General features: G+C 41.6%; 1 protein-coding gene across 2 annotated transcripts in view; it reads right to left on the reverse strand.

The window, feature by feature from the left end:
• Window positions 1–22,858, reverse strand: part of LOC117055504 (KAT8 regulatory NSL complex subunit 1-like) — a 40,135-nt gene that overhangs the window by 6,114 nt on the left and 11,163 nt on the right. For both annotated transcript variants that reach the window (XM_033165048.1, XM_033165047.1), the window contains exons 2-8: window positions 19,179–19,320; window positions 18,078–18,278; window positions 13,791–13,918; window positions 5,515–5,719; window positions 3,387–3,552; window positions 1,621–1,761; window positions 610–776 (exon numbers count right to left, since the gene is read on the reverse strand). In XM_033165048.1, the coding sequence (XP_033020939.1) occupies window positions 610–776; window positions 1,621–1,761; window positions 3,387–3,552; window positions 5,515–5,719; window positions 13,791–13,918; window positions 18,078–18,278; window positions 19,179–19,320 (1,150 nt within the window). The remainder of the gene's footprint in view (window positions 1–609; window positions 777–1,620; window positions 1,762–3,386; window positions 3,553–5,514; window positions 5,720–13,790; window positions 13,919–18,077; window positions 18,279–19,178; window positions 19,321–22,858) is intronic.

Raw genomic sequence — 22,858 nt, forward strand, 5'->3', positions numbered from 1 at the left:
CAGCCACCATGGAATACAACACTATTAGCCGGAGATATGGTTACTGAGGTCCTTCCAACAGGGCAAGAGGTAACCATATAATCAGAGTCAGGCTGTTTATTGATAAACACAGAAGCCATCTGCAATACAGCTTATGGCTTTTTAAAATACAAAGAGAGCAGACCACCTCAGGATGAAAAAGTGTGAAGTAGTATATAGAAAAACACCCAACACAAGAAGCTGAAGGACACGGGAATATTCCGCCCAAAGCAAACATGAAAAGGGGATAATTGGATAGTCTTTTGCCTCTATTTCTACTGTACATTTTATTCAACCATCAGGGCTTCCTTTTTCTTATGGTAGCCTGCATATCTAACCAATAATATTCCTAAAAGAAAACGAAAAAAGCCACCAGGAGATATACTTGAAACAGCATAGCAAATGAGTTAGGAGACAATTCAAGGTTAAGAGAACAGCACATCATTTAAAAAACGTTTTACGTTCCCAGACATGCCTTGCTCAGGGGAAAGATGAAAGAGGCTTAAGCTTAAAGCGAAGCCACCCAGCAACACTAATTCTTTATTTCCTCTTTGCAGTTCTGTTTGCCAGAGGGACTGTGTTCCAACTCACCAACGTCGAGCTGCTAGCAGCCATGGAATTGCCAGGGACTTGGTTGGAGTGGGGGGCAGGAGTATTTTCAAAGCACAGAGATGGCACATGATGTAAAGAACTGGGTTTGTATGTCTGAGGGCTAGGAACAAAAAAGCTGCGACTGGCCGATCCTTTCAGCAGAGGACCTGGTAATGAAAACATGAAATTAAAAGGCACTCCAGTGAAATCCAGATCATTTAGTAAGTCACAGCTATCCTGTGCTCATCAAGACAGACAGGAAATGTCTAATTCTGCAACTTCTGCTTAATGACCACATGGTAGATGGGAGTTCATTTTTTTCCACTGTACTTTCTGGAAACAGTTTACCTGTTATTTTTTTAATGTCGCTTGACAGGAGGAGCAACATCAAGTTGGAGTGAATCGCAAGTGTATCAATATATATGTTACCCTAAAATACTGCTCCCGATGCCTGTTTTGTAGGTGTCCTACCTAAATCACTAACAACCCTACTGCTAAAATTGATGCACAATGATGAGCAGCATGGAGAGAGTGGACGGAGAATTTTCTTTTGCCTCTCTAGCACACTTCAAACTTGAGTTCATCCAATAAAATTAACACAATCATTTTAGGAGAGGCAAAAGGAAAAACTCCATTTAGACAATGAATGATGAACTTAGGAGATTCTCTGATACAGTACATTATGAGAAGATGACCACTCAGATGCTTTTAAAAAGCATTGGGCAAGTTCATGGAGGACTGTTATGACCAATAGCTACTGACAGATATAAGCAGAACTCCCTTGGACAGAATCAATAGACCTCTGGTTTTCAGATATTGCGGACAAACAATATGCTATATCCACCTCTTTCCGGCTCCTGTCAGGCCACTCTTGGAAACAAATGGACGTGACTGCCCTTTGGTTTGATTTTGCCCGTAGCTGATCTTTTCCACAGACAGAATGTAGCACCTTTAAGGGGAACTTGGGCCAAGAGCTAAAATAATGCTTCTCAAATATTGCATATAATTTACCAGATGCAGAAAGGGATGATGAACAAATGTTGTTGGTAAGGTCTTTCAAACCCCACTGGGGTATCTTGAGAGTCCTGAGTTTATGATTCAGCCTGTGGTCCTCTCTCAGCAAGGCTTCAAAGTGTAAATGAAGAGGGTTGCCTATTAACAGAAGAAAACAAGTTAACCCACACTTGTTATTATTCGTTATTCAAATTTATATCCTGTGATTGTTACAAATAATTCACAAATCATGATAATTGCACTGAATACTTCTGATAATTATAGTACATGCATATTAATGGCACAATATTTTGCTTCAGGTTTTTAAAAAAAGATGGGATCGGTTAGATTTCACATACTGTTCTTTTAGGTTTATGTACTTTACATTGTGGGGTATTTTTTGACCCTGATGGTCTGTGTGCAACTACATTATCTTACTTAAAAAGGGAAAGATCTCAGTGAAGGCATTATTTATTTTCTTTGTACTTGCAACTGGTGCCAAGCTCAATACAATCCATTTGGTATTTAACTTATATGGCTTTCCTGAATTACATTTGACTCCCAAAGCATACTGACAGGGCTGGGCAATATATTGATGTATTGTCCAAAACCGGATTCAAGTCTATATTGTGATACTGTTTCATAATTTTTGACCTGAAAATGTTGTGAATTTTCTCTCTGTGTGTGTGTGCTTTGCAAAAATCACAACATTGGAAAAACTGCGAAGCCAGCCAATGCCTTACATAGCTCCACCCTTATTTCAGACATTGTGATATATCACAATGTTTAGCTGGTGATATATCGCAATGTTGAAAACCAGATATCGCCCAGCCCTACATAAACACAATCCATTTCAATATTAACAAAAAGTAGATGACTAAGGCTTGTCACATGTCACATCACAGGAATCCTGCACGCTCAGTAAACTACGGTCAGCAAGGTTAAGTGTGGACCTTCACAGATTTGGCTTTTATCAGCAAGGTCCTGCTCACTTTAAACCAAGGGTGGCTAACCTGTGGCCTCTAGATGCTGTTGGAATTCCAACTCCCATCAGCCCCAGCCACCATGTCCAATGGTCCAATAGCATGTGGACATTATATAAATTAATGAATAATTAACAAACAGCAACAAAATTTGAAAGGCCACAAGTTAGCCACCCATGTTTGAAACGAATGATAGGGAGGGAAACGTCTGAGTGAAACTTTTACCAATGAGAGAATCACAATATAACACACCAGAATTTATAATAATAATAATAATAATAATAATAATTTATTATTTGTACCCCGCCCATCTGGCTGGGTCTCCCCAGCCACTCTTTATTTATACAAAGAAATGTGACTAAAGCATCGCTGAAATAAACTCGGTGCCACTGGTCACCTTGCAAAAACACCACCTTTGGTACTTACAAAATAATGGCAGCACACTGCTTTTATTTCTTTCGCAAATTTCCCAACTTTTGCTTTCTACTAATCTTTGTACGTGATTTTCTTAAATCCCTTTAAAAGGCAATATGTTAATTATTTAGAGAAGCTAAAGAATATTTAGCTCCATGGAAATATTTTAGCTCCATCCTCCATGGAAATATCAAGCAAAGTAAAAGGAAACTCTGTTCTACATTATACAAATGCAGCCTCTACAAATGTGGCAGGAGACAGCAGTGCCAAAACCTCCACTGAGATATGATGGCTAACACTCAGCTCATGCTGGTAGAATGAAGAAAAGCCACCTAAACAGGCAGGTTCTTCATTCCACATGAAGAGGCTGTTTATCATTTTACTCACCATGAGAAAATGATAGAATGGGATGGAAGCCTGAGTCCAGCAGGGCTACCCGCTCCTCTAAAGACATTGTCTCTGGGTCTATGGTCTGGACAGAGGCCTTACAGTCACACAAGATGCAGGAATTGGGTCGTTCACAGTTACACTTCATACTGAGAGGTTTCTGTGGCTGGAACACAAAGGAGATCAACAAAATAGTTATTTATCTGGAATGGTAAAATCGACCACTCTCTGTTTCAGACACAGGTTAAAGATGACTGCATACCAAGTAACCCAAAGGCCTAATACATCAGAAAGCAAAAGCACAACAAGCTCTGTGGAAAACGTTGCTTCTTCCAATGGGTACAGAAATGCTCCAGAGAACAAAGGCAAGCAAGAAGTGCCAAAACTCAGCGGTATGGGTGGCACCTAAGAGTACAACTGTCACTTCCTTTCCAATCTCTTCCTGTTCAGAATCCTGGCTCTTCCCTTTGCAAACATTCCATTTCTACTTGCTGTCATGATTGAATACAAACAGTGAGCTAAAAAAAAAAAGTGTGATATATTACCTGTTCCCATGGCTCTCTTCATACTGCTGAACCCATTTTTAGCAGAGCATTTAGCAATACTAGAATGACTACAACTGGGAGGCTCCAGGTTCTACTCCCTGCTCAGTGACAAAGTTTAGGATGATAGCCAGACCTACTGAAATCAATTGCCATAAGTAACTAGGTGAGCTATCCTAGTGGAGATGCTACCCCCCCTTTTTTTTTTTTAAAAAAAAGAGCCAATTTTCTCTTCTTAGCATACTTTACATGAGTCATGGTGGAATAATAGTGCCAAAACCTTTCGGCACTCATCTAACTAACATTGCCCATACTACTTCTATTAAATTAGCAGCAGCAGCAGTACTAGCTCATCAGAATTATTATTATATATTTATACCCAGCCTTTTCCCCTGACGGGACTCAAGGCAACTTACTGAAAAATGCAAGAATCGTTTAAAATGTACCATAAAAACAATAATTTAAAAACAATTAAACATTAATAGAACTAAAACTACACACATATAGTAAACATACAGATAATCACAATAAAAACAGCACAGCAATGGCCTTTTCATTAAAAGCAGTCAATCCCCAAAAGCCTGTTGGAACAAGTAGGTCTTCACCTGCTGGCAGAGGGACAACAAGGAGGCAGCCAATCTAGCTTCTCCAGGCAAGGAGTTCCAGAGTTGGGGAGCAGCCACCAAAAAGACCCTTTCCTGCATCCCCACAAAGCGTGCTTGTGAGGGTGGCGGGACCAAGAGAAGAGCCTCCCCAATAAGATCACAAAAGCCAGGCAGGTTCTTATGAGGGAATGCCGTATTTTAGACAGCTTGTACTTAAGCCATTCTAGGGCTTTACAGCTCATAACCAGCACTTTGAATTGTGTCTGGAAACAGAATGCTATCCAGTGGAGCTGCTCTAGCAAGGGAGTCGCCTGCTACCTATGTTGTTGTTGTTGTTCAGTCGTGTCCGACTCTTCGTGACCCCATGGACAAGAGCACACCAGGCACCCCTATCCTCCACTGCCTCCCGCAGTTTGGCCAGACCTCATGCTGGTCGCTTCGAGAACCCTGTCCAACCATCTCATCCTCTGTCGTCCCCTTCTCCTTGTGCCCTCCATCTTTCCCAACATCAGGGTCTTTTCCAGGGAGTCTTCTCTTCTCATGAGGTGGCCAAAGTACTGGAGCCTCAACTTCAGGATCTGACCTTCCAGTGAGCACTCAGGGCTGATTTCTTTAAGGATGGATAAGTTTGATCTTTTTGTAGTCCTGCTACCTATAACCAGCCCCAATCCAGAGTCTAGCTGCAGCTCTTTGAGCCAGTTCCTGAGCACTTTCCAAAGGCTGCCCTACGCAGAGTGTGTTACAGTAATCCAAATAGGCTGTAATCAAAGCATATGTCACTGTGGCCAAATCAGACATCTCAAGTGATTCTGTCTGGAATTCCTACAATCCAGAACTCCAAGGTAACAAGGCTACCACAATTTGATTGCTGCCACCAGACAAAATTATGTCCTGCCTGTTTCTCCTTAAAGGGTGGCATTGAGACAAACATTATCAGAACCTTCTTCAACAACAGCTGCAGAAGTGAAACATCACACCTACCTTTCTGCTAAGGTGTGAGACTGCACTGACTCTCACCAGCCTGCGCTTCCTGTATCTGCAAATTGGACGGATTCTAGCAGCAACACAGCTGTTGTCAAGGGAAGATAGTGTAGCAGGCAAGCTGTTGTTGAGTTGCTTTGGTTTCTTGAGAATCCTGTTGGCATCCACATCATCTTGGGAATTGCTGGAGGAGCATGTGTTGAAACTGCAGTCAAAAGGAAGAGATTCACACACTGAAAATTCTTCTGAAAGGGGGAGCCAGAAGATTCAATACTGTACTTGGGCAGATTATCCTATTACGTGTATTTTTTTAGTTTCAGTCCTCAACCGTCACATTTGACCTACCGAAAGCAACACAGAGCCTTGTAGCACCTTAAAGAGTAACAGTTACTTTTAAAAAATGAATTTTATTAGAGTTTATAATGAAAACTACTAAAGTTATTGCCAAATATCTTTTTTGTCCAAACTAAAAAGAGAAAGAAAAATAAAAAGGAATAGAAAAGGAATTTAAAGAGAGAAAGTGAGAGAAAGAAAAGAGAAAAGGTAAGAAGCTATATATAAACGTTATTCCCTAAACCATTAACTTAAATTCTCAAATCCAAATGTCATTATTTATTTTTATTTTTCCACGCAAATAGTATATGAGAGGTTTCCAAACTCTTAAAGAGTAACATTTTTACAGCATCAGCTTTCAGAGTCTTTAGTCCACTTCATCAGATGTGTAAAGTATTATCATGAGTTACAAGTATACATAAACATACAAGTATGTTGTTGGGGGGGGGGGTTGTAAACGGACTGTTGGCAAGTAAAGAAAAGCAGAAGGTATATAGTTTCATTTCTGGTAAGGCTTCTTAAAAAAAAAATACTAACATTGATTATACTGTCCCACTCAAGAGTCAGCAAGAGCTAGGAAATAGAGTTAACCACGTTGGCTATTTGCACCAAAAGTGACAGCATAGAACTTCAGAGGGCTAGCAGGACAAATGTAAACAACCTTGCCCTTCAATGAGTGATGTAGGCTTTCCAGAAAACTTCTCAAAACCCTTTTATCAAATGGAATCTGATTTAGCATGACTTGTTTGACATGCATGCAGTAAACGAAACTATACAACTACAACACATTAATTTAACAAGCAATAGAAATCTCTCAAAAAAAATTCCAAGAGTCAGAAAACTGATTGGGGGGGAAATCAGCAAAATATGTTCCTGGTTGCATAGTATGGGTTTGAGGCCACCTTGCTGAAGCTAAACAGGCATGGATCTGGTTAGTGTTTGAATGGGAGACTTCCTGGGAACATGTACACTGCCTTGGGCTCCATGATGGAAGTGCGCTAAACGCAGTGAAGGGGTGGGCATTTTGGTTCCTTTCAGAAGCAAGGCAGGATATAAACATTTTCTTAAAAAGAATGAATGTGCTTTCAAGATTATATTTTTAAAAATTAAAAGCTCCAGAAATGATTTTTACTGGAATAACTAAACATTTTAAGGCATGATAATAGTAGACACTTCCCTAATTCTTGAAGTTTTAAAGTGCGGGTTGAAGGCTCTTAAAACTGTTAACATTAATTTTAGCACACTCCCAAAATCAAGCATATAAATTTAGCTATGTGTGCATGCTTCCTAGGAAGAGACATCTGAAACAGCTCAATCTGACCAGTGTTACACCAATTTACATTATTTAGTAATGTTATGAAACAATAGGTTGGATAAAACTTAACTCCCATCACTCTTCTCCTGAACTGCCTCTCCAGGGTGTCAAGAGACCTGGCTGAAGACGGTGAGTGTATAATTGTGCAGTAGGAGAAGGAAACTACTAAACAGCCCACACTGTTCAGGAATGATGCTTCAAGAGGATATAAAGGGGGTGGAGGGGGTGGAACAAACTTGCTGAGTGAGCAGCCTTTTGCTCAGGCAATCTTTGGCTGCAATCCAATAGCGTGGATCCACAGACCCATGAGTGGAAGGGAAAATGGATTAGCTCTGCTCTGTGAACTCACATGCCAGCAACTGAGGCTATTTTTCACAGTGCAGAACCACAGTGTATCAGGAAGTTGAATTACAGAGCAACGGCAAATAACAAAAACAGGGTGAATACACTCTAGTGGGCCTTAAGAAAAAGTCTCAAAAATGGGTTTCTGCAAAGTCTTAAGTAAGAGGTTGTGCAAATGGAGCAACCTCTCTGGGTTTAGGGTCATTTCTCTCATGATCTTCTGCCAGTCTGGGAGCAGCTCTTCTGCGAGCTAAGGAAGCACTTGGCTAGCATAAAGACACGTTCGGATCCAATCCAATGCATTTTAAGAAAAGCAAACACGTTGAAAAATATGAGCTTCATGTTTCTCTAGAGTTTTCTGGGAAATATTCCACCTACCCATACTATTGCCTTAAGAGATATTAAGAGGAATAAGCGAAACCCAGCATGCTTCAGTACATTTAAACATATTCCTGTTCCACAAACAACCTGAATCCACTGTCACTTAGGACAAGAGGCCCAAGAGGTTTTTCATACCACTGTGAAGTTTGCAAGTCCTGGGAAAGAGGTTTGGGTGACTGAACGCATATACACAGCCCGAGCCCCACGCCAGCAAGTGTCCAGTTTGCCGGGGGGGGGGGTCCCCTCAAACTTCACCATGTTGGCTTCTGCAACTGTGAGGGAGGGGGCAGGGAGAAAAGGAAAAGGACAAGGGGAAAACCCAAACTCCTTTCATGTTTTAAAAACAACTGCTTCCCTTCCACTCTTGGCCCGCCCATTTAACACAATGCAGCAGTGGGAGCAGAGCAGGGAAAGCGAGAGGTCCAGGCAGACAGAGAGAGAGGGAAAGAAAAACACTCTCCTTCCTCTTGTAATTAAAATATAACCTTTACCAAATATTTGTGAGCAATTATGTTTTTTTAATCTAAACCAAAAAAAAGAGGCACCATTAAGGGCTATGGACATTGTTTTGCTGACACACACCACATCCTTGAATGCCACAAAGAAATAAACAAAATAAAAAATAAAAATTCCTTCTAGTATTACCTTAGAGACCAAGGTATCTGAAGAAGTGTGCATGCACACGAAAGCTCATACCAGGAACAAACTCAGTTGGTCTCTAAGGTGCTACTAGAATTTTGTTTTGACTATGGCAGACCAACACGGCTACCCACCTGTACTTAGAGACCAACTAAGTTTGTTCTTGGTATGAGCTTTCGTGTGCATGCACACTTCTTCAGAAGCTCATACCAAGAACAAACTTAGTTGGTCTCTAAGGTGCTACTGGAAGGATTTTTTATTTTTTGTTTTGTTTTGTTTTGACTATGGCAGACCAACACGGCTACCTACCTGTAACAAAGAAATAAATCTGGCAAAGAGAGCAACCCAAGCGGGGATTAAACCCTTTTTTTTATCAACATTAAACATCTTCAAAATCAAAACCTTAAGAAGAAAGGCAAAACATAGTTGTGTTTATTTTGTTTTATAGCCTGCCATACAGGGTCCAACGCAAGGCAGCAATGTGCTTAACAATTCAAGGCAAAGTGGTCCCATCAAAACAGAAGCAATCCTTCTCCTGGGAGGGAATCATTGTCCCACCTTGTACAGGGGGCCACAGAAATAGTGGGTGCAGCAGAGGCAGGGAGAACCGTCACAACACATACAGCCAACATTCAGGAGGAAGCAATGTTGACGCATTTTATAGGCCCAGGTGTTCTGTTCTTTTCTGCCAGCGAACAGACTGTATTCAAAACAAAGCAAGACAAAAGTAGGCTTTTGCTTACCAAAACACTGTGGTACAAAAATGAAGATTCGGAGGTTTCACACCTTGCCGTTTTAGTCAAACAAGGTAAAGGCACATGCTGGCACTAGTGATGGCTGTTTCAAGGTGCTGTATTGCTGTTGTTGTTTTGAAATGCCTTATTCAACCAACCTTCCCCAACCTGGCACTCTCCATATCTTCCATTTGACAATTGTTGCCATCGTTCCTGACCACTGGCCCGTACTAGCTTGGACTCAGGTTGGTCGACAGTGCAATAACAACTGTGGGTTGGGGAAGGCTTTTCTATACGTTTGTTGAGATAGCTAGGCTTCCAAGTTGTGTCCAGAACATTACCAAAGTGCACCCAACCAACTAGGAAGGCTTGTGCCAGACGCTGCAGTATAGCATCCTCTAGGCATTTGCTACTCCACGCTCATAGCATCAACCAGACACCCCTCGCACAGCACCTAAAGAACCAAGAAGAGCCCTGCTGGATCAGTGTCCATGTGACAGCAAGTAGGAACAGAGGCATGGATCCAACTGAATGGGATGGAGAATGCCAAAAATCTGGAGTCTGGCCACTTAGCATTCCATTAATTTCATGAGTTATCTGCTGCCAACAGATACTGATCACAATGCCCAAGCAACAGCCAACATGTAAAGATTTGCCATCTCTTAGGCAACACTAAAAAGTCACTCTAAATCTTTGACAACTATGGCTCATTGTAAAGCGCCGTGACATGCCTCAGGCTCATGCATTTCCCTCACCCCTCCTTTGCACGCAAGAAGAGGATATTTAAAGGTTTCTGAAGAAAGTAGTTCGTACAAACCACAGGCAGAAAACCTACACCGTCTGTGCAATTAGGCTTCTGCCTCCTCTCCTGCTGCTCCCTGTGCATTCTCCACATCTACTGCAGAGGATCCCCCAAACCTCTGGAGCACATTTTGGAACTTGGGGGGGGGGCAACTGCAGGGGGGAGGAGAATCAAGATGCAGTCCTGCTGCATGAGTGAAAGTCCACTTTGCTTGTGCAAACTGCTTGTACAGGAACACTGTTGGATAAAACCCTCTATAAACGAACAAGGATCTCACATCAGGCTCACATACTGGTTTGACATAATGGCTTATTCATTTCAGTTTTTACAACCCATGGTTTCCTGCACATGGAAGATATATTTATCAGTCACCTCATGCCAAAGCCTCTAGGCAACATATAATAAAACAGATTAGAAGCATTGAAACGCATCCAGATACCAATTACTAATAAATGAACAAACCAAACAGCAACAAAAGGAACTTCAACCCTGGCTCAATTATACCAAAAAAATAATAATTAAAAAACCACCTGTATAAGCAAAACACAATAAGAATTTGAAAATGAGCTAGAACAGCAGACATGATTTTAAATTCAATTTGAAACTTTAAAAGTAATTAAAAAGCTGAAAGAAGAATGCTTTTGTCTGGCGCCAAAATGGCATTAAAATGGATGCTAGGCAAATGTTTTAATATGACAGGAAATTACAGCTTGTTCAGAATAGGAGCTTTAAATCTCTTCCCCTCGTGCATAGAGGGGGGCGTGAGTCAGGCTCACTAGGGTGCGTTCCAAGTAGCTGAATGCAGCAAATGACTTCATTTTCAGGGGTTAGCAGTAGGATGAGCTGCAGCAAACCTTGGACTTGTGGCACTACCCCCAACACAACCATAAGGAGCTTGGAAAATTTTGTTTACATCTTGTTTTGACATCTGAACCTGGACAAACTTGAGTTAATTTTACTTATGATTAGTGAAAGCAAGATAACCCTCAAACATTAGTTTGTTCAGCCTTGCTAAATCAGACCAAAGGCTTATCTTGTCCTATTACCCACAAAGACCAGCCAGATGTCCCAAGGGGAGCCACACAAGTAGGACGCCATTACGGAGCACAGCAGCTTCTTTTATTACAGCAACAGTCCCCATCACTTCAGAGCATTCTAAATGTGATGCAAGCAAAGTAGGAAGGATGCATGAGTGTCCTGCAGCCAATTGGAATCTGCAGAAATCACACGGACATTCAGCTTCCGAAGCAAAGTTCGCAAACCAGAACACCTACTTCTGGGTTTGTGACGTTTGAGTTCCAAGTTGTTTGTGAACTAAGCTGTTTGAAACCCAAGGTACGACTATAATATTAAAACTATTATGTTATAGTACTATTGTACTGATAATGTTTAAATTAGCACATTTTCTCTAAAACTGAAGCTGTAGAAGTAATTCAGGGGAGAATTGAGAAGAGTTCTAGGGTAGGGAGAGGGTCTGGAGGAGAAAATGAGCATAATGAGGGAGGCACACAGAAACAGACATTTGCATGCGCAACACCCAATAAGCAGCACATGCAGATGTGGAAAAGAGGGAAGTAGCCAGATCTTCAACTGTGTATTTTTCTTTGCAGTTTCCTTGGGACAGGGGAGATGGCGGATGGGGGAGGAAACTACTCTAAAGTTAAGAAGAGGAGCTGCCACCAGCCAGCAAAGAGGGGCTGGGGAGGGGGACAAACACCCACAATCAACAAGCACAGCAGGGGAAAGAAGGAAGCTTGCTTGGGACAGGGGAAGCAGAGTAAGGATGGGGGGGGGCTACTTTAGAGTAAGTCCTGCTGCCTGCCAGCAGGAAGAGACTGGGTTAAATTAAAAAAAAGTGTTCTGCTTCTTCACAAAAACAAAACCCACAGCACACAAACACAGCAGTGGAGAGAGAGTGAGGAACAGACAATCACACACCTACCTACAATTAACAAGCACAGCAGGGCAAAGAGGGAGTGTGTTTTTCTTTTTCCCATTACCTCAGTTTATATTTTTACTGAGAACAGGAGGAGAAAGGGGGCTTCTAGGTATAAGCCATGCTTCTGCCTAAGCCACCTACCAGCCTGGTGCCTGCCTTTCAGCAAGAGCCTGGCGTCTCTAAGGGAGGGAAGTTCCCGCTTGCAGGCTGTTCACCTCCGCCTGCTGAGGAGACAGAGCCCTTGGGCAGTTAGGCTGCACACATGCACACACAGATATCTCCAAGGACGATTTTTGCCTGCCGCTGAGGAGGCAGACAAGGCAGACAGAGAGCTAAGGCAGAGTGTTACCTTGTAGTGCACACACGATTTCTCAAAGAGCGATTTTTGCGTCAGCCTGCCGCTGCCGCTACAGGGGGCACGGAAGAGCAGCTGAGGCAGTTAGCAATTGCAACTGCTGCACAGGACAGAAAGAAGCATCGGCTTCCCAATTTTTGCAATATCGTGCTATTTGACTATCCCACACAAGCACACACCCTATTCACGATATATTGCCAGGTAATTTTTTTTTTTTTAAACGGTTATCCTGATTTGCTCTCAGTAGCAGTATAAAACAATATGTTGATATATTGCCTGGTCCTACTCTGCAGCATATTTTGGGGCAGTGTGTAGGGGGAGATCGGTTGCACGAATGGAAGTATATGTGCTTGTGTAATGAATTGGTTAGATTCAACTCAAATAAGGACAGCACTACTACTCTTTGCATGTGAACCATAAGCATTGCACCCAGGGGACTCTCAGAGGAATAACGCACCCCTGCCTTGCAGGTATTTGCTAAAGAAAACAGGCCAGAGAATCAGTCATGTGGGGTAATACAGGAGATTCAGACTAAGGCCTGAAAATAAACACCTACTCTTCCTACAATCAATTTAATGCCATTCTCTGCCATGACAGAACAACAAGAATTAAAATTCCTAAAGACTGACCTCCATATGCTGGCACCTGTACATGCCAATAGCTTGTATTTATTATGTTTTGGTAAAAAAAGTAAAATTTGAATCTTGTTCTATTGTGATGAATAAAAATGGCAATGCAGGGGTAAACTTGACCAACAATGAACTGGAATCTGTTCTGAAGAAAGAGTCACATTTCTTAAGAAGCTGGTATGGTGCCCAAAGGCGACATTTGACGGCCCTACAGTGGTACCTTGTTTTGAGTCTGGGATCCATTCCGGAGCCCCAGATGCACCACAAAAGGGACGCTTGACAAAGCACTGCTCTGCGCACACGTGCAGAGCGGTTTGCGCTTCTGCGCATGCGGCAAACCCAGAAGTGACCCATTCCAGTACTTTTGGGTTTGTTGCGGATGTTTGCCGAAATGGACGGTCGACTGACGTTCGCGGAGGTATTACTGTATATGGAACCTGAAAACAGCTGTGCAAGAGGATTTGTTGACCACTGACTGGGGCATCTCTCCCCAACCAAAAGTTCTCCTGTGACTACATTCAAAACTGAAATTGTACAGAAGGAAGAGACACAGAAAGCCTTTGCTTCCCACACCAGCACATATGGAGCCACATTTTACAACAAGCTTTGCTAAATGATGTATTCTATTTTGGTCCGATAACATTTAAAATTATGGCAATCCATACAGAAGAATTCTTTTTTCCCTCAAAAACACCAAATTAATTTTCTCTCTTTTAATCTGAGCCAGTGTAGAACACAAATGTTTACTCAGCAAGACAAAATTCCAGAACATCACACTGATCAACCTGAAAGAAAAGTAGGACTAACCAGTTACTTATTCCGTTGACTTGATGGGGTGATGTGCAGGCTTTGGGGGGCTCTGGAGACCCATTGATGGGTGTACAGGAGGGGCTTTGACACACAAGGTTTCTTAAAGACTGCGCAAGGCGAGAATTCTGCAAGAGAAAAATGAAATCTCAAACTCAAGTAAGTCTTGTGACAGAATGAAGACTCATTTGTTTTGTGCTCTGGAAGCAGGAAGAGAAACAAACAAAGCAAAAGCAGCAATTTAACAAAGTGCAAAGTAGTTTCCCATCTCAGTAGGGATAATCCAGAACCATCTCGTGCCTCTTTCCATATGTCTGCATTCGAAAGATCCATGAATACACCTTCAGGCTCCAATTTAAACATTAAAAGCTGCTTTTAAATTTCATCCACAAACTAAAAATAAGACCTGAGCATTTCCTTCCTCTCATTAATGATTAGATCTCAACAAAAAATGCCAGTAAAGAGGGAAGTAATCCAATTATCCTCTACAGCTACAATCCTATGATGCAGGAACTGCACCTAACATTTTAAGAAACTTCTCAAGATTTCAGCTCTCATCATGATGGTGCTTAACATATTTGGTAATTTCCAACATACTACTTTGTAAACTCTTTGAGAATGAGACTCTGAAACAAACAACGAACCCCACACACCTGCCATAAATGTTATGCCAAAATTTATCTCAAAGAATATTTAAAATCAGGTCACTTTCAACACCAGGTAGTCCCAACTTCAGATTTGCTACCTTCACTTAAGAAGGCAGCTAAGCTATTCATTAACAGGAAGCTTAGGGAAGATGCACAAACAGTCACTTAACAGGAAACACATAAACCTCACTGAATATTACAGGAAAGCTGTAATCAGGGCCATGTGTTTCTGTGCCTCCAGGCATTTGCTGCACCCCTGAATTTGGCATCCTGAGTGTTGTTTATCTGTTTTTACTTTTTAGGCAACCATATTTGCAAGTAAGCTAAGCTGAAATAACAGAACTTACTTCTAAGTAGCCATGCACAGGATTGGTATGTAATTTTGCAGAGAAAAACATGAATTCAGGAGCAAACGGAAGGGAGGGAGGGAAGAAGAGAAAAGGGAAAGAGTGTGTCTGGTGACAGTTCAAATGCCAGCAAATCAGCCAGGACAGAATTTCCAGCATCTGTTTCCCAGGGCTGACATGCATTCTTCAGTTTACCCTCCCACCCCATCAGGAGAGGAGACTCCTCCTTAAAACCAAAGCCGAAAGACACAACAATGAGTAGTAAAAGCATATTGTATACGAAGCCTGAACAATAAAAACCCTCACTCTGCCCTGTGGGAACAGCATGTTAAGTTCAAACAGGCCCCAAAGAATGGCTCTTTAGAATACATTTATCAACATATCAGTGAAATTAAGATTAGATGATCGCTCTGGGAAATCCACAGAGATTCCTCATCACTGGGAGAATTTGTTAACAGCCAGCCAGGAATTTGGAATCACTTCAAGGAATCATCTGCATGAGACTCAATTCAACATAAAGTCTCAGCATCAGTGTGACAGACCCCCACTACTCCTGAACCACTTTTTCCATGAGAAATGGAGCAGAAGACCTCTTCATTTCTTCTTGGAATATTCCCACCCATTGCTTGACAAGACTTGTTCTTTAAGAAGCAAACCACCATGACAGCCACTGCCAATGCATGGAGACATGTTTCAGTCATGCGAACAGCTTCCACAAAACTATGGAAAAACTCTCACTATTTCACATAGCAGTATGTGCTCAGAAGAAGGTCTCACTACAGACAACTAGGTTTACAGAGGGCTGTGCAAATCAAGCATTTTACTCCCAATTGCTCAGTTACCAGGATCAATTCATTCTATCTTAACTTGTGAACAGGAATTCATTATGTATCATATTAGACCTACCACCTGAAATGACAAATAAAGCTACCTTTCTCAACTCCTGATGGATAATCAGTAACAAGGTAACTTGAAAGGAGAAAGTTACAGGTAGGAGAAATACATTTTTGTTTAGAGAAAAGCCATCAAGCATAAATAATTCTAGGTATAAGTGCAAGATATGGCAGGATGAATGAGAAAGAACTGGAAGTTTGCAGGACAAGAACAAGAAAGGCAATTAGACAAAAAGAATTACCAGGATCCCTAAAGCCATCAGGCACTGCAGCTGAGAAATCCAAATGAAAAATGAGCACATGGTGAAAATCAGAGACTATCAAAAGATGTCTCAGAAGAAATGAAGTAAACTCTGGACATCATGTGCTCAGGAGGTATAAGAGAATACCTACCATTCTCCAGAAAACTAATATGGAAAGAACAGTGTAAGTTATTGGGAGAACTGTTACTTCTTAGTTCAAACCCCAGTTCAGTCTCCTATTTATCAGTTGTCCTGGGACAAGTTACTCAGCCTTCGTTTCGCTGCTTGTAAAAACCACATTATTGCAAAAGCGGCAGGGACTTTACACACTTTGTAAAGGTATAAAATCTGTTTAAAAGATGCCACTGGGTGAAAGCATCTTAAGATGAAATCTCAAAGAATGGCTCTTTAGAATACATTTATCAACATATCAGTGAAATTAAGATTAGATGATCGCTCTGGGAAATCCACAGAGATTCCTCATCACTGGGAGAATTTGTTAACAGCCAGCCAGGAATTTGGAATCACTTCAAGGAATCATCTGCATGAGACTCAATTCAACATAAAGTCTCAGCATCAGTGTGACAGACCCCCACTACTCCTGAACCACTTTTTCCATGAGAAATGGAGCAGAAGACCTCTTCATTTCTTCTTGGAATATTCCCACCCATTGCTTGACAAGACTTGTTCTTTAAGAAGCAAACCACCATGACAGCCACTGCCAATGCATGGAGACATGTTTCAGTCATGCGAACAGCTTCCACAAAACTATGGAAAAACTCTCACTATTTCACATAGCAGTATGTGCTCAGAAGAAGGTCTCACTACAGACAACTAGGTTTACAGAGGGCTGTGCAAATCAAGCATTTTACTCCCAATTGCTCAGTTACCAGGATCAATTCATTCTATCTTAACTTGTGAACAGGAATTCATTATGTATCATATTAGACCTACCACCTGAAATGACAAATAAAGCTACCTTTCTCAACTCCTGATGGATAATCAGTAACAAGGTAACTTGAAAGGAGAAAGTTACAGGTAGGAGAAATACATTTTTGTTTAGAGAAAAGCCATCAAGCATAAATAATTCTAGGTATAAGTGCAAGATATGGCAGGATGAATGAGAAAGAACTGGAAGTTTGCAGGACAAGAACAAGAAAGGCAATTAGACAAAAAGAATTACCAGGATCCCTAAAGCCATCAGGCACTGCAGCTGAGAAATCCAAATGAAAAATGAGCACATGGTGAAAATCAGAGACTATCAAAAGATGTCTCAGAAGAAATGAAGTAAACTCTGGACATCATGTGCTCAGGAGGTATAAGAGAATACCTACCATTCTCCAGAAAACTAATATGGAAAGAACAGTGTAAGTTATTGGGAGAACTGTTACTTCTTAGTTCAAACCCCAGTTCAGTCTCCTATTTATCAGTTGTCCTGGGACAAGTTACTCAGCCTTCGTTTCGCTGCTTGTAAAAACCACATTATTGCAAAAGCGGCAGGGACTTTACACACTTTGTAAAGGTATAAAATCTGTTTAAAAGATGCCACTGGGTGAAAGCATCTTAAGATGAAATCTATCACTGTTTGTACAGAACTCATTTATAATTATATCCTTTTATTGTATTTAACAAGACAAGCAGACCCCCCACAAGAACTCTATGCAGCCCCTCCACCAAGAACACAAATTTTACATCTGCCTCCTCCAAGGTCAAGAGCAAACTTTCCCAGGAGCCTCACTCATGTAAGCCCTTTCTAGAACACTCCCAGGGGACTATATCACAAATAAAACTTAAGATTCCATTTCTGTTTTATCTGGGAAATATCTGGTAAAAGGAAGGCCAGATGAATGAAGAGTTGTTTGTGAATACAGTATCCACCAAGACTTTTTAGCAATTTCTCTAATGCAGGTGTGGGGTGGAAATCCAAATCCTGCTTTAATTAGAAACCAGCACCAATTTAGTCACTTATACTCACCCTGTACAGCTACAGAATATTTTTTTTAAAAACCCGCATTACATTTCTAGACACCCATCAATCAAGCGCATGAGTTATTTCAAGCCTCAATCCAAGGCAATGCAGATGTTAAAGACTGGAACACACATTGTTAAGCAATACCAGTGGACAAAAGGAGTCTACTGCCACAGTTTATACACTGACCTGTTTCTCTGCATTCTGCAGGAGGTAGGAAGGGATACAGGGAGACAAGTCACACTGCCTGTCCCCGGTAGGCACCTTCAGGTGGGAGGAGGGTGGCGGCAGTATTTTATTTTTCCTGGAGTTCACCACAGCTGCAGAACCTAGACGACTCTGTTGTCTCATCACATCCTCATGCTGGAGATCACCCAAGACAACAGGGCCCTAAAGAAAAAAAAAGGATATTATTCACATGTGTGATTTTTAAGACATCTGAAAGGCAGCCCTATTCAGGGAAGTTTTTAGTGTGTGATGTTGTATTGTTCTTTTACTATTTTTTGAGGAAACCCAGTGGCATAAAATTATTGTTGTTACTATTATTACTGCTACTACTACCGAATTACTGCATATTTGTTTGTTATTTATCAAAGATAGCAAAAATGGAACTGGGACTTGCAAAGGTGTTTGGCTGCAGTGCCCCTAATATTTTGCTAAGCCATGCACATGCACACAGTTGACAAGATTTTTATTCACTCAAGATCTTTCCCTTCCTGCCTTTCTAAATCTTCCATAAGCAAAAATGTTTGGTAGCAGTAGGGGGCATGCAGGATATCTGCTTTTAGATAAACTTCCTGTGGTTTTGCCTGTTAGCGCAAACAGAGCTGCAGCCAGTAAATGCCCTTAATCAGGTCCCAGACAGAAGCAGACTGACCCAGATAACCACCACTGTTTGTTTCACCGGGGCTCAGACAGCTTTCTAAATGTCCTGTGTTGTCCACTTCTTCAGCACCAGTGTAAAAATATTCCATGTGCCCAGTTGCAGCTGGCAGGTTATAAACATAATTCTGATTGCTTTAAAATCATACAGTTATAGGAAGAACTGAGATGGAATTGGACCTCACAACAGGCTAAAAAATAATAAGGGCTAGCCACAAAGCCCAGCTGCAGCCTGCAGCTCTAATTATACCACAGTGAGGGCCTTACCTTACAGTGTGCATTAACTGCATCATAGTCAACCTGCTCCTGAACTCCCAAAATAAACTGTGATCCAAACCTTGGTATAGTTCCTGAATAAGAGGTTAGAGAATGAAAGGGATACTTCTCAAAAGAAGAAAGCTGGCCTACCTTATTGGCACGGAGCTGCTTGTAAACATCAGTCTGCTGCCTTATACGATATTCCAAGTCAGAAACCTGAGCCTGTAGCCATGTCCATCGACATATAATGGCTGCTCTTTCCATTGCCCACTGGCGCTCTGCTAGGCGTCGTCTGAAAAACAAACATTTGCATGTTGTTAGCACAACAACCTATGAAATCACTGATGCCAAATTCTAGCTATTAACAGTTAAAACTGTTAAGGGGGGGGGGGAAATCCGGGGTGAGAGACTACTCAACAGCCCAGCTCCAGCGGGTCCATGCGGTCAGTAAAAGAAGGAAGTTCCAGCCAAGTAATTTGGAGCAAAACAGCAGTCAGTAGACCATGATCTTTATTGTTGCGCAACAGGTCCCCACAGGAGTAAGAACCCCAAGCACGGGGTGACATCCTCTTTTAAAACTTCCCTCTTTCCCCCAGAATACATTTCGAGAGGCATCATTGATACATCATCACTACATCACTAGCATGTCACAAATGGGAGGGGTATACAAGGGTTACACAAGTTCAACATTAGGTTACTTTATCAGACACCTTTCCCAATACCTCTTAAGTACCCATCACCGAAAGAACAATAAAACTCGTTATATATCCTTGCCCTCAGGGCTTGTCTGGAGATGGGCTTTCAGAACACCTGACTTGCTAAACTGCTTCTGCAGAAGTCTATTGTGTCCCCTTTGGTCACTCCCTGGGTGGGGTGCCATGTATGTGCTCTCACGCTTGGGGAATTATGGCAGGATGCCCTGTTCCTGCTGCCTACATGACTTCCTGCTTCTTGGTTCATTGAAGGAGGTGGAGCCCAAATTCATTTTTCTTTAATGGTTAAAATGGCGTTGGAATGAGGAGAGATGGTTCAAGTATGGATTTTCTACAAATTTATAAAGGTAGGTATCTTCTCTGAGCTGTCAAGTCGAAAGGATACATTCAGGCATAATATTTGTAACATTGAAGTAACTTTAAAGATGTGCTCCCCCCATGTCATTTCCGTAACAAAACTATGGTGTTCATTACTATAATGTGGTCACAGTCACCATCTTAGATCTGCCTTCTGTGAATTTTCTAAACCTCTAGTTAGCCACTGTGGGAAATAAACGGACCCCCTGTCTGATCCAGCAGGATTCTTTTTCTTAAGGGTCTATTTAGTGCTACTATTAAAGCTAAACAGAGCCTCCATTTTCAGATGCTGTTATGTTAATGAATGGCAAATGCTAGTGACATAACAGAGTTACTGCCTTTGTGCCACAGCCTGCATGCATCTAGTTTGCCACTGTTGGAAGCAGAATGTTGAACCAGATGGAAGCTCTTTCTGATCTAACATGCAGAAGCAACCCAAATATTTACCTTGCTCCTATAATAAGTAAAATATAAAAGGCACCTAGATGTCTTTTTCTTTGAACAGTAAAGGCAGAATATGGGGTATCTAGCTACAAATAACTTAGATCCACCTCCCACTTAACGTAGCAACAAGGAATAAAAAGCTAGACCCAGGCTTTTCAAACCTTCTATGGAATTGCAAACAAGTAAAAAAGCAACATTACTTATCCAAAATTGTTCACTAGACTACAGACTTTTAAATCAAAATAACACACACCAAACCAGAGAAAGAGAGGGGGGGGGGAGAATGGTTGTGAATCAGTCCATAGCTTGCTTCAGTCAAGAGGTGACCTCAAAAAATTAAACATCCAAGAAATTTTAAATGTGGTTGTTTCCAAGATTCCTTCATTGGGGGATCAAGTTATATCATAGCTCTTCTCCTGCATGTTGCTATGCAGTCATACTCTAAATACAAATGCTGCGTGTTGCGTTCATCACGGGTTACGAACGCACCAAACCAGGAAGTACAGGAAAGGGTTACTTCTGGGTTCGGCGGTTCGCGCATGCGCCAAATCTCGTCACACACATGTGCAGAAGTGGCGATTCAGGTTGTGCGCTGCTCATGTTGCGAACTGGGCTCCGGAACAGATCCCGTTTGCAACCAGAGGGATGACTGTATTCAGTGGCCCTGAACCAAAGACTATATGACACAAACAAAACAAAATAGAAAATTCTTTCCAGTAGCACCTTAGAGACCAACTGAGTTTGTTCTTGGTATGAGCTTTGTGAAAACTCAGTTGGTCTCTAAGGTGCTACTGGAAAGAATTTTCTATTTTGTTTCGACTATGGCAGACCAACACGGCTACCCACTTGTAACTGGAAATATATGACACAAAAGTAACTATAACCATGCCAACCATCTATGAAAGGGCGTGAGCATTATTTTCTTGGGGCCACAGAATACATGATTTTCTGGCTATCTATCAAGCAGGCTGCAAAACTACTCAGATAATTATTATTTTTGCTTCTCTGAAACGCTATGTACACTAATGGTGTCAAATAAAACTTAAAAATATCACACCTTCTGCATCATCACTATTCTTCTTTAAGATGAGTAACTGTTTTATCCTATGCAGGTGTTAATTATAATACTGTTAGTGCTTTTCAGATAAGCAATTGCTATTAGAACAACTCTTTGCTGTGTTCAAATGCCACATTGACAGCTGTCTCGCTATGCCTTTATCATGGGTCAAACATCGTAAAGAATTCCAATAAGTCAAGAATGCATGTATGAAGTGGCTGTTGTTGTTGTTTAGTCGTGTCCGACTCTTTGTGACCCCATGGACCAGAGCACACCAGGCACCCCTATCCTCCACTGCCTCCCGCACTTTGGTCAGACTCATGTTGGTAGCTTTGAGAACACTGTCCAACCATCTCATCCTCTGTCGTCCCCTTCTCCTTGTGCCCTCCATCTTTCCCAACATCAGGGTCTTTTCCAGGAAGTTTTCTCTTCTCATGAGGTGGCCAAAGTCTTGGAGCCTCAGCTTCAGGATCTATCCTTCCAGTGAGCACTCAGGGCTGATTTCCTTCAGAATGGATAGGTTTGATCTTTTTGCAGTCCATGGGACTCTCAAGAGTCTCCTCCAGCACCAGAATTCAAAAGCATCCACTTAGGGCTAGGCACCTTCGGCCTGAGGATTCCAGACTTCTGGAACAATACCTAGCTTCTTTTATTAGCCACGTACCAAAGGCATCTCTGAGCAGGGAGTCAGAAGGCAGAAAATACAGCCCTCCTATCACTCCTGCATTGTATTGTGTACAACTAATGAGAGGAAATGCATTTCAAGTCTTCTTGAAGATGACGTGTGAATTTAACATAATTATGTATTACTGCTGTTAGGAAATTCATGGTTTGCCACTATTCAACTGTCAATTTAAAAAAGGTATGGAGGGAGCATATCTCTCATGCCATCCTGGATGGAGAAAGTATTTTGAGGAGCAGGGGCAATGCAATTGTTTTGGACATACTGTACTGCATTTCCTCCCCTCATTATGCTGTAAATGACCTACGCATCTTGGCATACAATATATCAAAAACTTCACCATAATCATCCAAGAGGGCTCTTCAGCACAGCTCGTAAAACAGAACCATCAACAGAAGAGAGAATTAGAATAAGTACAACATGCACATTTTGTGGGTGTCCTAAAGCCATCTAATCTATGCATCTGCTCCTTTTATGAGTTAGCATTACACCTATATGGCAGACAGCTCTGTCAGCCTATTAACATTTGATTTCCATAGCCCTGGAAATGACCTCTAGGTTACTGGAACTGAGCACT

The sequence above is a fragment of the Lacerta agilis genome, chromosome 12 (assembly GCF_009819535.1).
Source record: "Lacerta agilis isolate rLacAgi1 chromosome 12, rLacAgi1.pri, whole genome shotgun sequence".
NCBI classification, from domain to species: domain Eukaryota; kingdom Metazoa; phylum Chordata; class Lepidosauria; order Squamata; family Lacertidae; genus Lacerta; species Lacerta agilis.